Raw genomic sequence first — 17081 nt, forward strand, 5'->3', positions numbered from 1 at the left:
AGTAAGCTGCTAGACAGAGGAAGGGGAAATAGATTACAATATAACACCTCCTGTCTCTCTAAGGTATATGTGTTGGTGTGTGTGTGTGTGGTGTACTTGGTGTACCCTAGATTCCCCACTATTTGGCTAATTGTGTAGCCTAGCAGTATTTCCCAAATGGTGATCTGCTACAGATGTTGTTCTGTTAGTTGGATGGGCTTTTGCCTTTGGTTGTCACAAAACAGTCAGGGCCTGGGAGGCGTGCTGGTGTGCGTGCAGCCCTGTGATGCCACTTTCTGTGCCAGTGAGGGAAGTGAAGCTGGCTGTATGCTGCAGGGAGAAGGGCCACCGGCGGTGCTCCATGGGCTTCCCATGACAGCTTAAAGACATACAGTTGTCACGTATCCTTAATGCAAGACAGACCTCTCTCTCTTTCCTACTCTTTCCTCTTTCTCTCTCTCTCTCCCCTCTTTCCTCTTTCTCTTTCTCTCTCTCCTCTTTCTCTCTCTCCTCTTTCTCTCTCTCCTCTTTCTCTTTCTCCCTCTCCTCTTTCTCTTTTTCTCTCTCTTCTCTCCCCTCCCTCTGTTAATTTTCTCTGTTCTCTGCTGCCACATCCCCCTTCAATGAGTGAAGAGGAGCTGAGACCTACGTGATCTCTTTCAGACAACACTCTGTGTGTGTGTGTGTGTGTGTGTGTGTGTGTGTGTGTGTGTGTGTGTGTGTGTGTGTGTGTGTGTGTGTGTGTGTGTGTGTGTGTGTGTGTGTGTGTGTGTGTGTGTGTGTGTGTGTGTGTGTGTGTGTGCATGCATATACTGTACAGTAGTAACTGTATTTTTTTCCCCTTTCAAATTAAGAACAGATATTCTCCAACCCCAGCACACCACAGCTTTCTGGGGAGGGATTCCTTATGACCGAGGGTATTATATGGGAGCTGGCGATGTGTGTGTTTCAGAGACAGAGATAGAGGGTAGGCTTCGAGGGGACTCCTACGGTAGAGGCACCTATAGCTAATCTCTTGGCAGTAGTGTGGAAACCTACCAACAAAGGAACTATGCCAGTTCTGGATTTACTAGATTTACACTTCTGGTTTTTCTGGATCTATGTCAAGTAATGCAAGGGGGAAAAAATGGTACAGCAGCCATTTTGGGAGGGGGTGTGGATGACCACACACCATAGGCAACAAGAAATTCATTCCCTTTTAGACAACTTCCTGGACAAAATGTTTCACTGTAATAGTGAAGGTGTAAACTTGGCAGAAGAAAACCTAAACAGTATATTTGAGCAGTATATTTGAGCAAATCTAACATTTTCAAGAAAATGAACAACAATGACAAATGGTTTGATGAAAAATGCAAAAACCTATGAAAGAAATTGAGAAACCTATCCAACCAAAAACATAGAGACTCAGAAAACCTGAGCCTGCGCCTTCAGTACGCGCCTAAGGAGTGGCTCCGTAAGAAGCATCTCAAGGTCCTGGAGTGGCCTAGCCAGTCTCCAGACCTGAACCCAATAGAAAATCTTTGGAGGGAGCTGAAAATCCGTATTGCCCAGCGACAGCCCCGAAACCTGAAGGATCTGGAGAAGGTCTGTATGGAGGAGTGGGCCAAAATCCCTGCTGCAGTGTGTGCAAACCTGGTCAAGAACTACAGGAAACGTATGATCTCTGTAATTGCAAACAAAGGTTTCTGTACCAAATATTAAGTTCTGCTTTTCTGATGTATCAAATACGTATGTCATGCAATAAAATGCAAATTAATTACTTAAAAATCATACAATGTGATTTTCTGGATTTTTGTTTTAGATTCCGTCTCTCACAGTTGAAGTGTACCTATGATAAAAATGACAGACCTCTACATGCTTTGTAAGTAGGAAAACATGCAAAATCGTCAGTGTATCAAATACTTGTTCTCCCCACTGTACATGATCAAATACAAATCTTAGAATTTACTATTAAAGACTACCAGAACCCACTGGATTCTCCAATTACATTGAATGAACTACAGAACAAAATACAAACCCTTCAACCTAAAAAGGCCTGTGGTGTTGATGGTATCCTCAATGAAATTATCAAATATACTGACCACAAATTCCAATTGGATATACTTAAACTCTTTAACATCATCCTTAGCTCTGGCATCTTCCCCAATATTTGGGACCAAGGACTGATAACCCCAATCCACAAAAGGGGATACAAATTTGACCCCAATAACTATGCGTCAACAGCAACCTTGGGAAAATCCTCTGAATTGTCATTAACAGCAGACTCGTACATTTCCTCAATGAAAACAATGTACTGAGCAAATTTCAAATTGGCTTTTTACCAAATTACCGTACGGCAGACCACGTATTCACCCTGCACACCCTAATTGACAAACAAACAAACCGAAACAAAGGCAAAGTCTTCTCATGCTTTGTTGCCCTCAAAAAGCTTGTGACTCAATTTGGCATGAGGGTCTGCTATACAAATTGATGGAAAGTGGTGTTGGAGGAAAAACATGCGACATTATAAAATCCATGTACACAAACAACAAGTGTGTGGTTAAATTTGGCAAAAAACACATTTCTTTCCACAGGGCCATGGGGTTAGACAGGGATGCATCTTAAGAACCACCCTCTTCAACATATTTATCAACGAATTGGTGAGGGCACTAGAACAGTCTGCAACACCCGGCCACACCCTACTGGAATCTGAAGTAAAATGTCTACTGTTTGCTGATAATCTGGTGCTTCTGTCCCCAACCAAGGAGGGCCTACAGCAGCACCGAGATCTTCTGCATTGATTCTGTCAGACCTTGGCCGAGCCAGTCAAGGACTGGGAAGCGGGTCGGATCACAGACAAAAATAATGGTGTTCCAAGAAAGGTCCAGTTGCCAAGACCAAAAATACAATCTCGAAACCGTTGCCCTGGAGCACACAAAAAACGATACATATCTCGGCCTGAACATCAGTGCCACAGGTAACATCCACAAAGCTGTGAACTATCTGAGAGACAAGGCAAGAAGGTCCTTCTATGCCATCAAAAGGAACATAACATTTGACATACCAATTAGGATCTGGCTAAAAATACTTCAGTTATAGATTGCCCTTTATGGTTGTGAAAATTAGAAAATCTGCATGCAGAATTCTGCAAAAATATCCTCAGTGTACAACGTAAAACACCAACTAATGCATGCAGAGCAGAATTAGGCTGATACCCGCTAATGATCAAAATCCAGAAAAGACCTGTTAAATTCTAAAAGGAAGCAATTCCCAAACCTTCCATAACAAAGCCATCACCTACAGATAGATGAACCTGGAGAAGAGTCCCCTAAGCAAGCTGGTCCTGGGGCTCTGTTCACAAACAGACCCCACAGAGCCCCAACCAAATCATGAAAAAACAAAAAGATAATTACTTGACACATTGGAAAGAATGACCAAAAAAACTGAGCTAACTACAATGCTATTTGGCCCTAAACAGAGAGTACACAGTGGCAGAATACTTGACCAATGTGACTGACCCAAACTTAAGGAAAGCTTTGACTCAGTGAGCATAGCCTTGCTATTGAGAAAGGCTGCCGCAGGCAATGTATTTTCCCCTTTGTAACTATTTGCACATAATATGACATTTGAAATGTCTTTATTCTTTTTTAAACAGTGTTTACTGTTAATTGTTATTGTTTATTTCACTTTTGTTTATTATCTACTTCACTTGCTTTGGCAATGTAAACATATGTTTCCCATGACAATTCAGGCCTTCAATTGAGAGAGAGAGAGAGAGAGAGAGAGAGAGAGAGAGAGAGAGAGAGAGAGAGAGAGAGAGAGAGAGAGCGAGCGAGCAACGGAAAGGGAAATAAAAGGATTGGGAAAGAGAAAGAGAGGAAACAGGTATGAGATAGAGAGTGAGGGAAAAGAGGGGGGACAGGAGAGGGGAAGGGAGCAAGCAAGGTAAGGTGAGAGAGAGAGGCTGCCTTTGCTACTGCTATCAAGAGCCCTTTTGTTCTCTGTCCGGATCTGACTGTGGTGTAGGACATTCTGGGTATCCGTAGGGGTCAGGAGAAGCAAGCGCAAGCAACATTTGTACAGATGCTGTGTTATTTTTATAGCTTTACTCCATTTGCAGGGTGGCATTTTCTTCAGTGTTAACAGCAAGGTTAACTGCACACAGACGCACATAGGGACCCCAGCCAATTTTTTTATTGTTACGCTAACTCAAGCTATCCCCCCAAACCTCCCCAATACCTACCCACAGGACTCCTCCTCACCCCTACCCCGGCCTCTGTGAATGAGGGATTTATTGTCATGAGAAGGGTGAGTGGCGTGGAGCGGTGTGTAGTAATGGCTGTACCTCTCAGGAGGTAGCTAGCTACTAATCACCGCTCTCACAAGGGAGAGAGTTACAGCCCTCAGAGAGTCCCGAGAGGAGGGAAGCTAGCACTAGCCCATAGGCTAGTTAGCTCTGTGGGGAGAAGGAGCTACAGTAGCTAGCTGCTTCTGTTAGGGAATCAAATCAAATGTATTTATATAGCCCTTCTTACATCAGCTGATATCTCAAAGTGCTGTACAGAAACCCAGCCTAAAACCCCAAACAGCAAGCAATGCAGGTGTAGAAGCATGGTGGCTAGGAAAAACTCCCTAGAAAGGCCAAAACCTAGGAAGAAACCAAGAGAGGAACCAGGCTATGAGGGGTGGAATGGAGTTAACTTAGTTGTAAGAGAAATGTGCTAGCTAGTTTGATGTGATGAAGAAGTGTGCTGTAATAGATGTAAAGTTCAGGAGCTAGCTACTAAGGCCCGAGCTATAGCCATGGGAGGGAGGGTAGCTAGCTACGAGCTATATCCATGGGAGGGTAGCTAGCTACGAGCTATAGCCATGGGAGGGAGGGTAGCTAGCTACGAGCTATATCCATGGGAGGGAGGGTAGCTAGCTACGAGCTATAGCCATGGGAGGGAGGGTAGCTAGCTACGAGCTATATCCATGGGAGGGAGGGTAGCTAGCTACGAGCTATAGCCATGGGAGGGAGGGTAGCTAGCTACGAGCTATAGCCATGGGAGGGAGGGTAGCTAGCTACGAGCTATAGCCATGGGAGGGAGGGTAGCTAGCTACGAGCTATATCCATGGGAGGGAGGGTAGCTAGCTACGAGCTATAGCCATGAGAGGGAGGGTAGCTAGCTACGAGCTATATCCATGGGAGGGAGCGTAGCTAGCTACGAGCTATAGCCATGGGAGGGAGGGTAGCTAGCTACTAGCCAGCCCTGTTGTGGAAGTGAGGTAACCAAATAGTTGTGTAGTGGAAATGAGGTAGCATTGTGAGAGAAAGTAGAGAGGGAATCTAGTTATCTCTCAAAGGACTAGGAGGGAGCACACTGTATCAGGGCTGTGCGAGCTAGCCTTTGCTTGCTAGTTCTGTTGGAGAGGTAGGCTGGTTCTCAACACGTTACAGGCATGCTTTTGTTCTCAGGAGACTAACACATCTGACCGCACCTGAAAAGCTGATTTGACATTTCCATTTTCCATGTTTAAATGTAGGCCTAATAATTCTGTGAAGGTCACTGAGAAGTACGGGAATTTTCAGAAGGCACCAGTGTTTACCACTGTTTACTTTTCTTTGAGTTGGAGAGAGGGAGAATTTTCTCGCTTATTTTTAAAGCGGGTGCGTTTTCTCATGCTCATGCATGGGTATAATTTCTGTGGTGGGTTCATCTGGAGGAAGTTTTGGTTAACATGTTGTTTCTACAATTCACGCCTGTTGCTAACCACCAATATCTCTCTCCTCTCTTTCTTATTGCCTTATCCTCCCTCTCTCTCATCCTCACCTTCCCCCTCCTCCTTACCTTCCCCCTCATCCTTACCTTCCCCCTCCTCCTCACCTTCCCCCTCCTCCTTACCTTCCCCCTCCTCCTCACCTTCCCCCTCCTCCTCACCTTCCCCCTCCTCCTCACCTTCCCCCTCCTCCTTACCTTCCCCCTCCTCCTTACCTTCCCCCTCCTCCTCACCTTCCCCCTCCTCCTCACCTTCCCCCTCCTCCTTACCTTCCCCCTCCTCCTTACCTTCCCCCTCCTCCTCACCTTCCCCCTCCTCCTCACCTTCCCCCTCCTCCTTACCTTCCCCCTCCTCCTTACCTCCCCCCTCCTCCTCAACTTCCCCCTCCTCCTTACCTTCCCCCTCCTCACCTTCCCCCTCCTCCTTACCTTCCCCCTCCTCCTTACCTTCCCCCTCCTCCTTACCTTCTACCTCCTCCTTACCTTCCCCTTCCTCCTTACCTTACCCCTCCTCCTTACCTTCCCCCTCTTCACCTTCCCCCTCCTCCTTACCTTCCCCCTCCTCCCCATCTTCCCCCTCATCCTTACCTTCCCCCTCCTCACCTTCCCCCTCCTCCTCACCTTCCCCCTCCTCCTTCTCTCCCTCTCACCTTCCCCCTCCTCCTCACCTTCCCCCTCCTCCTTACCTTCCCCCTCCTCCTCACCTTCCCCCTCCTCCTTCTCTCCCTCTCACCTTCCCCCTCCTCCTTCTCTCCCTCTATCCTTCTTTTCGATTATTAACTATTCTCTAGCTGACTAGGCAGCGCTTGGTGGATGCGGATGGCATCATCAACCCAGTGGCATTTTACATCTACCTGACTGCGTGGGTCAGCAACGACCCGGTGGCGTACGCAGCCTCGCAGGCCAACATACGGCCCCACCCCCCGGAGTGGCTCCACGACCGCACAGACTCCATGCTCGAGACACGCCTCAGCAGTGAGTGACCAATCACAGCACACTTTACCACCACAAACGCCTTTCAATGGCCAATCATATCAGACACGCTTTTTTGCTCTCAATAATTATTTAGCACACTGGCCTACAGATTTGTCAATTGAATTAAAAAAGACTAAGACTTTATTTAAGAAGTGTGCAGGAACTCATTTTTTTTGCCTCTGGTACCTCTGGTAGCTCATACTGCTTTATGGTGACATGGAGCTATCCATCTGATTGTATTGCTAAACACACTCATATAGATTTATGAACTACTTGTTGTGTTTTGTGGCCTAACTATTCCATGGGTCATTTCACCTTGAGCATAACATTTGACTTATTGTGCTCAACTTCACTTCCATAGGCTTTTATTACATTTGAGCTGCAGTTATTTTAGAGTACCTGTTGTGTCATTCCATATGTGGAGTTAATGACTCTTATCTACTTTCTGGTTTTAACTGAGCTAGTTTACAGTATACTGTGTGTGTGTGGGTGTGTGTGGGGGGGGGGGGGGGGGGCAGGGAATAGCACGCTGTGGTACTCTAATGGTGCCTGTGGTGAATGTCATAACTCTTACCACAACAGGCCGCTATGGATTACACACACACACACACACTTAAAACTCTGTGACCCCAGAACTGCCTACACCCTGTTCTCATTTCCTTACCACACACAGTGAGAGTGCACGCGCACGAAAGAAAAGGGAAAGAAAATTATTGGGAAAGAGAAAGAGAGGAAAAGGGTGTGAGAAAGAGAGTGAGGGAAAAGAGGGTGGACAGGAGAGGAGAAGGGAGCAAGCAAGGGGAAGAGAGAGAGAGGCTGCCTTTGCATTACAGGGGGGAAGATGTGATTGGATAACAAGCAGTGAGTGTAAATATGATTGGCTAAGCAGGGTAGAGTGCTTGGCTGTACAGGAACCCCCTGGAGCAGAGCTATGTTGGCAGAGCTCCAACTCCCAGTCCTAATGGACATTTATAGTGGAGATTATAATGGGCCAAACCATGTTAGCAAGTAGTGCTGGCTGACCCTCCAGGCACTGGTAAGCACACAAGCACACACACACACCACAGAGAGTCTTTGCGGTGTCATTTTTGGGATGTTTTTGATCAAACTTATGTTTTTGAAAGAAAAGTATTTGAAAGAAATTCCTAGGCAAAACAATATGGAATGGATGTTATGGTGTGGGTGTGGTGGGTATAAGATATTATAGTGTGGTGTGGTAGGTATAAGATATTACAGTGGGGTGTGGTGGATATAAGATATTATAGTGTGGTGGGAATAAGATATTATAGTGGGGTGTGGTGGATATAAGATATTATAGTGTGGTGGATATAAGATATTATAGTGGGGTGTGGTGGATATAAGATATTATAGTGTGGTGGGTATAAGATATTATAGTGTGGTGGATATAAGATATTATAGTGGGGTGTGGTGGATATAAGATATTATAGTGTGGTGGATATAAGATATTATAGTGGGGTGTGGTGGATATAAGATATTATAGTGTGGTGGATATAAGATATTATAGTGGGGTGTGGTGGGTATAAGATATTATAGTGGGGTGTGGTGGATATAAGATATTATAGTGGGGTGGATATAAGATATTATAGTGGGGTGTGGTGGATATAAGATATTATAGTGGGGTGTGGTGGATATAAGATATTATAGTGTGGTGGATATAAGATATTATAGTGGGGTGTGGTGGGTATAAGATATTATAGTGTGGTGGATATAAGATATTATAGTGGGGTGTGGTGGATATAAGATATTATAGTGTGGTGGATAAAATATATTATAGTGGGGTGTGGTGGATATAAGATATTATAGTGGGGTGTGGTGGATATAAGATATTATAGTGGGGTGTGGTGGCTATAAGATATTATAGTGTGGTGGGTATAAGATATTATAGTGGGGTGTGGTGGATATAAGATATTATAGTGGGGTGTGGTGGATATAAGATATTATAGTGGGGTGTGGTGGCTATAAGATATTATAGTGGGGTGTGGTGGATATAAGATATTATAGTGGGGTGTGGTGGATATAAGATATTATAGTGTGGTGGATATAAGATATTATAGTGTGGTGGATATAAGATGTTATAGTGGGGTGTGGTGGATATAAGATATTATAGTGGGGTGTGGTGGATATATGATATTATAGTGGGGTGTGGTGGGTATAAGATATTATAGTGGGGTGGATATAAGATATTATAGTGGGGTGTGGTGGATATAAGATATTATAGTGTGGTGGATATAAGATGTTATAGTGGGGTGTGGTGGATATATGATATTATAGTGGGGTGTGGTGGGTATAAGATATTATATTGTGGTGGATATAAGATATTATAGTGGGGTGTGGTGGATATAAGATATTATAGTGGGGTGTGGTGGGTATAAGATATTATAGTGGGGTGTGGTGGATATAAGATATTATAGTGGGGTGTGGTAGGTATAAGATATTATAGTGGGGTGTGGTGGATATAAGATAGTATAGTGGGGTGTGGTGGGTATAAGATATTATAGTGGGGTGTGGTGGATATAAGATATTATAGTGTGGTGGATATAAGATATTATAGTGTGGTGGATATAAGATATTATAGTGGGGTGGATATAAGATATTATAGTGGGGTGTGGTGGATATAAGATATTATAGTGTGGTGGATATAAGATATTATAGTGGGGTGTGGTGGATATAAGATATTATAGTGGGGTGTGGTGGGTATAAGATATTATAGTGTGGTGGGTATAAGATATTATAGTGGGGTGTGGTGGGTATAAGATATTATAGTGGGGTGTGGTGGGTATAAGATATTATAGTGGGGTGTGGTGGATATAAGATATTATAGTGGGGTGTGGTGGGTATAAGATATTATAGTGTGGTGGATATAAGATATTATAGTGGGGTGTGGTGGGTATAAGATATTATAGTGGGGTGTGGTGGATATAAGATATTATAGTGGGGTGTGGTGGATATAAGATATTATAGTGGGGTGTGGTGGGTATAAGATATTATAGTGGGGTGTGGTGGATATAAGATATTATAGTGGGGTGTGGTGGGTATAAGATATTATAGTGGGGTGTGGTGGATATAAGATATTATAGTGGGGTGTGGTGGGTATAAGATATTATAGTGGGGTGTGGTGGATATAAGATATTATAGTGTGGTGGGTATAAGATATTATAGTGGGGTGTGGTGGATATAAGATATTATAGTGGGGTGTGGTGGATATAAGATATTATAGTGGGGTGTGGTGGATATAAGATATTATAGTGGGGTGTGGTGGATATAAGATATTATAGTGTGGTGGGTATAAGATATTACAGTGGGGTGTGGTGGATATAAGATATTATAGTGGGGTGTGGTGGGTATAAGATATTATAGTGGGGTGTGGTGGATATAAGATATTATAGTGGGGTGGATATAAGATATTATAGTGGGGTGTGGTGTATATAAGATATTATAGTGGGGTGTGGTGGATATAAGATATTATATAGTGTGGTGGATATAAGATATTATAGTGGGGTGTGGTGGATATAAGATATTATAGTGGGGTGTGGTGGGTATAAGATATTATAGTGTGGTGGGTATAAGATATTATAGTGGGGTGTGGTGGGTATAAGATATTATAGTGGGGTGTGGTGGATATATGATATTATAGTGGGGTGTGGTGGGTATAAGATATTATATTGTGGTGGATATAAGATATTATAGTGGGGTGTGGTGGATATAAGATATTATAGTGGGGTGTGGTGGGTATAAGATATTATAGTGGGGTGTGGTGGATATAAGATATTATAGTGGGGTGTGGTAGGTATAAGATATTATAGTGGGGTGTGGTGGATATAGGATAGTATAGTGGGGTGTGGTGGGTATAAGATATTATAGTGGGGTGTGGTGGATATAAGATATTATAGTGTGGTGGATATAAGATATTATAGTGGGGTGGATATAAGATATTATAGTGGGGTGTGGTGGATATAAGATATTATAGTGTGGTGGATATAAGATATTATAGTGGGGTGTGGTGGATATAAGATATTATAGTGGGGTGTGGTGGGTATAAGATATTATAGTGTGGTGGGTATAAGATATTATAGTGGGGTGTGGTGGGTATAAGATATTATAGTGGGGTGTGGTGGGTATAAGATATTATAGTGGGGTGTGGTGGATATAAGATATTATAGTGGGGTGTGGTGGGTATAATATATTATAGTGTGGTGGATATAAGATATTATAGTGGGGTGTGGTGGGTATAAGATATTATAGTGGGGTGTGGTGGATATAAGATATTATAGTGGGGTGTGGTGGATATAAGATATTATAGTGGGGTGTGGTGGGTATAAGATATTATAGTGGGGTGTGGTGGATATAAGATATTATAGTGGGGTGTGGTGGGTATAAGATATTATAGTGGGGTGTGGTGGATATAAGATATTATAGTGGGGTGTGGTGGGTATAAGATATTATAGTGGGGTGTGGTGGGTATAAGATATTATAGTGGGGTGTGGTGCATATAAGATATTATAGTGGGGTGTGGTGGATATAAGATATTATAGTGTGGTGGATATAAGATATTATAGTGGGGTGTGGTGGGTATAAGATATTATAGTGGGGTGTGGTGGATATAAGATATTATAGTGGGGTGGATATAAGATATTATAGTGGGGTGTGGTGGATATAAGATATTATAGTGGGGTGTGGTGGATATAAGATATTATAGTGTGGTGGATATAAGATATTATAGTGGGGTGTGGTGGGTATAAGATATTATAGTGTGGTGGATATAAGATATTATAGTGGGGTGTGGTGGATATAAGATATTATAGTGTGGTGGATAAAATATATTATAGTGGGGTGTGGTGGATATAAGATATTATAGTGGGGTGTGGTGGATATAAGATATTATAGTGGGGTGTGGTGGCTATAAGATATTATAGTGTGGTGGGTATAAGATATTATAGTGGGGTGTGGTGGATATAAGATATTATAGTGGGGTGTGGTGGATATAAGATATTATAGTGGGGTGTGGTGGCTATAAGATATTATAGTGGGGTGTGGTGGATATAAGATATTATAGTGGGGTGTGGTGGATATAAGATATTATAGTGTGGTGGATATAAGATATTATAGTGTGGTGGATATAAGATGTTATAGTGGGGTGTGGTGGATATAAGATATTATAGTGGGGTGTGGTGGATATATGATATTATAGTGGGGTGTGGTGGGTATAAGATATTATAGTGGGGTGGATATAAGATATTATAGTGGGGTGTGGTGGATATAAGATATTATAGTGTGGTGGATATAAGATGTTATAGTGGGGTGTGGTGGATATATGATATTATAGTGGGGTGTGGTGGGTATAAGATATTATATTGTGGTGGATATAAGATATTATAGTGGGGTGTGGTGGATATAAGATATTATAGTGGGGTGTGGTGGGTATAAGATATTATAGTGGGGTGTGGTGGATATAAGATATTATAGTGGGGTGTGGTAGGTATAAGATATTATAGTGGGGTGTGGTGGATATAAGATAGTATAGTGGGGTGTGGTGGGTATAAGATATTATAGTGGGGTGTGGTGGATATAAGATATTATAGTGTGGTGGATATAAGATATTATAGTGTGGTGGATATAAGATATTATAGTGGGGTGGATATAAGATATTATAGTGGGGTGTGGTGGATATAAGATATTATAGTGTGGTGGATATAAGATATTATAGTGGGGTGTGGTGGATATAAGATATTATAGTGGGGTGTGGTGGGTATAAGATATTATAGTGTGGTGGGTATAAGATATTATAGTGGGGTGTGGTGGGTATAAGATATTATAGTGGGGTGTGGTGGGTATAAGATATTATAGTGGGGTGTGGTGGATATAAGATATTATAGTGGGGTGTGGTGGGTATAAGATATTATAGTGTGGTGGATATAAGATACTATAGTGGGGTGTGGTGGGTATAAGATATTATAGTGGGGTGTGGTGGATATAAGATATTATAGTGGGGTGTGGTGGATATAAGATATTATAGTGGGGTGTGGTGGGTATAAGATATTATAGTGGGGTGTGGTGGATATAAGATATTATAGTGGGGTGTGGTGGGTATAAGATATTATAGTGGGGTGTGGTGGATATAAGATATTAAAGTGGGGTGTGGTGGGTATATATGATATTGTAGTGGGGTGTGGTGGATATAAGATATTATAGTGTGGTGGGTATAAGATATTATAGTGGGGTGTGGTGGATATAAGATATTATAGTGGGGTGTGGTGGATATAAGATATTATAGTGGGGTGTGGTGGATATAAGATATTATAGTGGGGTGTGGTGGATATAAGATATTATAGTGTGGTGGGTATAAGATATTACAGTGGGGTGTGGTGGATATAAGATATTATAGTGTGGTGGGTATAAGATATTACAGTGGGGTGTGGTGGATATAAGATATTATAGTGGGGTGTGGTGGGTATAAGATATTATAGTGGGGTGTGGTGGATATAAGATATTATAGTGGGGTGTGGTGGATATAAGATATTATAGTGGGGTGTGGTGGGTATAAGATATTATAGTGGGGTGTGGTGCATATAAGATATTATAGTGGGGTGTGGTGGATATAAGATATTATAGTGGGGTGGATATAAGATATTATAGTGGGGTGTGGTGTATATAAGATATTATAGTGGGGTGTGGTGGATATAAGATATTATATAGTGTGGTGGATATAAGATATTATAGTGGGGTGTGGTGGATATAAGATATTATAGTGGGGTGTGGGTGGGTATAAGATATTATAGTGTGGTGGGTATAAGATATTATAGTGGGGTGTGGTGGGTATAAGATATTATAGTGGGGTGTGGTGGATATATGATATTATAGTGGGGTGTGGTGGGTATATGATATTATATTGTGGTGGATATAAGATATTATAGTGGGGTGTGGTGGATATAAGATATTATAGTGGGGTGTGGTGGGTATAAGATATATAGTGGGGTGTGGTGGATATAAGATATTATAGTGGGGTGTGGTAGGTATAAGATATTATAGTGGGGTGTGGTGGATATAAGATAGTATAGTGGGGTGTGGTGGGTATAAGATATTATAGTGGGGTGTGGTGGATATAAGATATTATAGTGTGGTGGATATAAGATATTATAGTGGGGTGGATATAAGATATTATAGTGGGGTGTGGTGGATATAAGATATTATAGTGTGGTGGATATAAGATATTATAGTGGGGTGTGGTGGATATAAGATATTATAGTGGGGTGTGGTGGGTATAAGATATTATAGTGTGGTGGGTATAAGATATTATAGTGGGGTGTGGTGGGTATAAGATATTATAGTGGGGTGTGGTGGGTATAAGATATTATAGTGGGGTGTGGTGGATATAAGATATTATAGTGGGGTGTGGTGGGTATAATATATTATAGTGTGGTGGATATAAGATATTATAGTGGGGTGTGGTGGGTATAAGATATTATAGTGGGGTGTGGTGGATATAAGATATTATAGTGGGGTGTGGTGGATATAAGATATTATAGTGGGGTGTGGTGGGTATAAGATATTATAGTGGGGTGTGGTGGATATAAGATATTATAGTGGGGTGTGGTGGGTATAAGATATTATAGTGGGGTGTGGTGGATATAAGATATTATAGTGGGGTGTGGTGGGTATAAGATATTATAGTGGGGTGTGGTGGGTATAAGATATTATAGTGGGGTGTGGTGCATATAAGATATTATAGTGGGGTGTGGTGGATATAAGATATTATAGTGGGGTGGATATAAGATATTATAGTGGGGTGTGGTGTATATAAGATATTATAGTGGGGTGTGGTGGATATAAGATATTATATAGTGTGGTGGATATAAGATATTATAGTGGGGTGTGGTGGATATAAGATATTATAGTGGGGTGTGGTGGGTATAAGATATTATAGTGTGGTGGGTATAAGATATTATAGTGGGGTGTGGTGGGTATAAGATATTATAGTGGGGTGTGGTGGATATATGATATTATAGTGGGGTGTGGTGGGTATAAGATATTATATTGTGGTGGATATAAGATATTATAGTGGGGTGTGGTGGATATAAGATATTATAGTGGGGTGTGGTGGGTATAAGATATTATAGTGGGGTGTGGTGGATATAAGATATTATAGTGGGGTGTGGTAGGTATAAGATATTATAGTGGGGTGTGGTGGATATAAGATAGTATAGTGGGGTGTGGTGGGTATAAGATATTATAGTGGGGTGTGGTGGATATAAGATATTATAGTGTGGTGGATATAAGATATTATAGTGTGGTGGATATAAGATATTATAGTGGGGTGGATATAAGATATTATAGTGGGGTGTGGTGGATATAAGATATTATAGTGTGGTGGATATAAGATATTATAGTGGGGTGTGGTGGATATAAGATATTATAGTGGGGTGTGGTGGGTATAAGATATTATAGTGTGGTGGGTATAAGATATTATAGTGGGGTGTGGTGGGTATAAGATATTATAGTGGGGTGTGGTGGGTATAAGATATTATAGTGGGGTGTGGTGGATATAAGATATTATAGTGGGGTGTGGTGGGTATAATATATTATAGTGTGGTGGATATAAGATATTATAGTGGGGTGTGGTGGGTATAAGATATTATAGTGGGGTGTGGTGGATATAAGATATTATAGTGGGGTGTGGTGGATATAAGATATTATAGTGGGGTGTGGTGGGTATAAGATATTATAGTGGGGTGTGGTGGATATAAGATATTATAGTGGGGTGTGGTGGGTATAAGATATTATAGTGGGGTGTGGTGGATATAAGATATTATAGTGGGGTGTGGTGGGTATAAGATATTATAGTGGGGTGTGGTGGATATAAGATATTATAGTGTGGTGGGTATAAGATATTATAGTGGGGTGTGGTGGATATAAGATATTATAGTGGGGTGTGGTGGATATAAGATATTATAGTGGGGTGTGGTGGATATAAGATATTATAGTGGGGTGTGGTGGATATAAGATATTATAGTGTGGTGGGTATAAGATATTACAGTGGGGTGTGGTGGATATAAGATATTATAGTGTGGTGGGTATAAGATATTACAGTGGGGTGTGGTGGATATAAGATATTATAGTGGGGTGTGGTGGGTATAAGATATTATAGTGGGGTGTGGTGGATATAAGATATTATAGTGGGGTGTGGTGGATATAAGATATTATAGTGGGGTGTGGTGGGTATAAGATATTATAGTGGGGTGTGGTGCATATAAGATATTATAGTGGGGTGTGGTGGATATAAGATATTATAGTGGGGTGGATATAAGATATTATAGTGGGGTGTGGTGTATATAAGATATTATAGTGGGGTGTGGTGGATATAAGATATTATAGTGTGGTGGATATAAGATATTATAGTGGGGTGGATATAAGATATTATAGTGAGGTGTGGTGGGTATAAGATATTATAGTGGGGTGTGGTGGATATAAGATATTATAGTGTGGTGGATATAATATATTATAGTGGGGTGTGGTGGATATAAGATATTATAGTGTGGTGGATATAAGATATTATAGTGTGGTGGATATAAGATATTATAGTGGGGTGGATATAAGATATTATAGTGAGGTGTGGTGGGTATAAGATATTATAGTGGGGTGTTGGGTATAAGATATTATAGTGGGGTGTGGTAGATATAAGATATTATAGTGTGGTGGATATAAGATATTACAGTGGGGTGTGGTGGATATAAGATATTATAGTGTGGTGGATATAAGATATTATAGTAGGGTGTGATGGGTATAAGATATTATAGTGGGGTGTGGTGGGTATAAGATATTATAGTGTGGTGGATATAAGATATTATAGTGGGGTGTAGTGGATATAAGATATTATAGTGGGGTGTGGTAGATATAAGATATTATAGTGTGGTGGATATAAGATATTACAGTGGGGTGTGGTGGATATAAGATATTATAGTGGGGTGGATATAAGATATTATAGTGTGGTGTGGTGGATATAAGATATTATAGTGGGGTGTGGTGGGTATAAGATATTATAGTGGGGTGGATATAAGATATTATAGTGGGGTGTGGTGGATATAAGATATTATAGTGGGGTGGATATAAGATATTATAGTGTGGTGTGGTGGGTATAAGATATTATAGTGGGGTGGATATAAGATATTATAGTGGGGTGTGGTGGATATAAGATATTATAGTGGGGTGTAGTGGGTATAAGATATTACAGTGGGGTGTGATGGATATACGATATTATAGTGTGGTGGATATAAGATATTACAGTGGAGTGTGGTGGATATAAGATATTATAGTGGGGTGGATATAAGATATTATAGTGTGGTGTGGTGGGTATAAGATATTATAGTGGGGTGT

General features: G+C 41.3%; 1 protein-coding gene across 1 annotated transcript in view; it reads left to right on the forward strand.

Moving 5' to 3' along the window:
• Window positions 1-17081, forward strand: part of LOC120062919 (protein patched homolog 1-like) — a 133622-nt gene that overhangs the window by 83006 nt on the left and 33535 nt on the right. Inside the window, exon 12 of the mRNA XM_039012978.1 lies at window positions 6509-6692. Coding sequence (XP_038868906.1) covers window positions 6509-6692 — 184 coding nt within the window. The remainder of the gene's footprint in view (window positions 1-6508; window positions 6693-17081) is intronic.

Source organism: Salvelinus namaycush, chromosome 18 (genome assembly GCF_016432855.1).
Source record: "Salvelinus namaycush isolate Seneca chromosome 18, SaNama_1.0, whole genome shotgun sequence".
Lineage (NCBI taxonomy): Eukaryota > Metazoa > Chordata > Actinopteri > Salmoniformes > Salmonidae > Salvelinus > Salvelinus namaycush.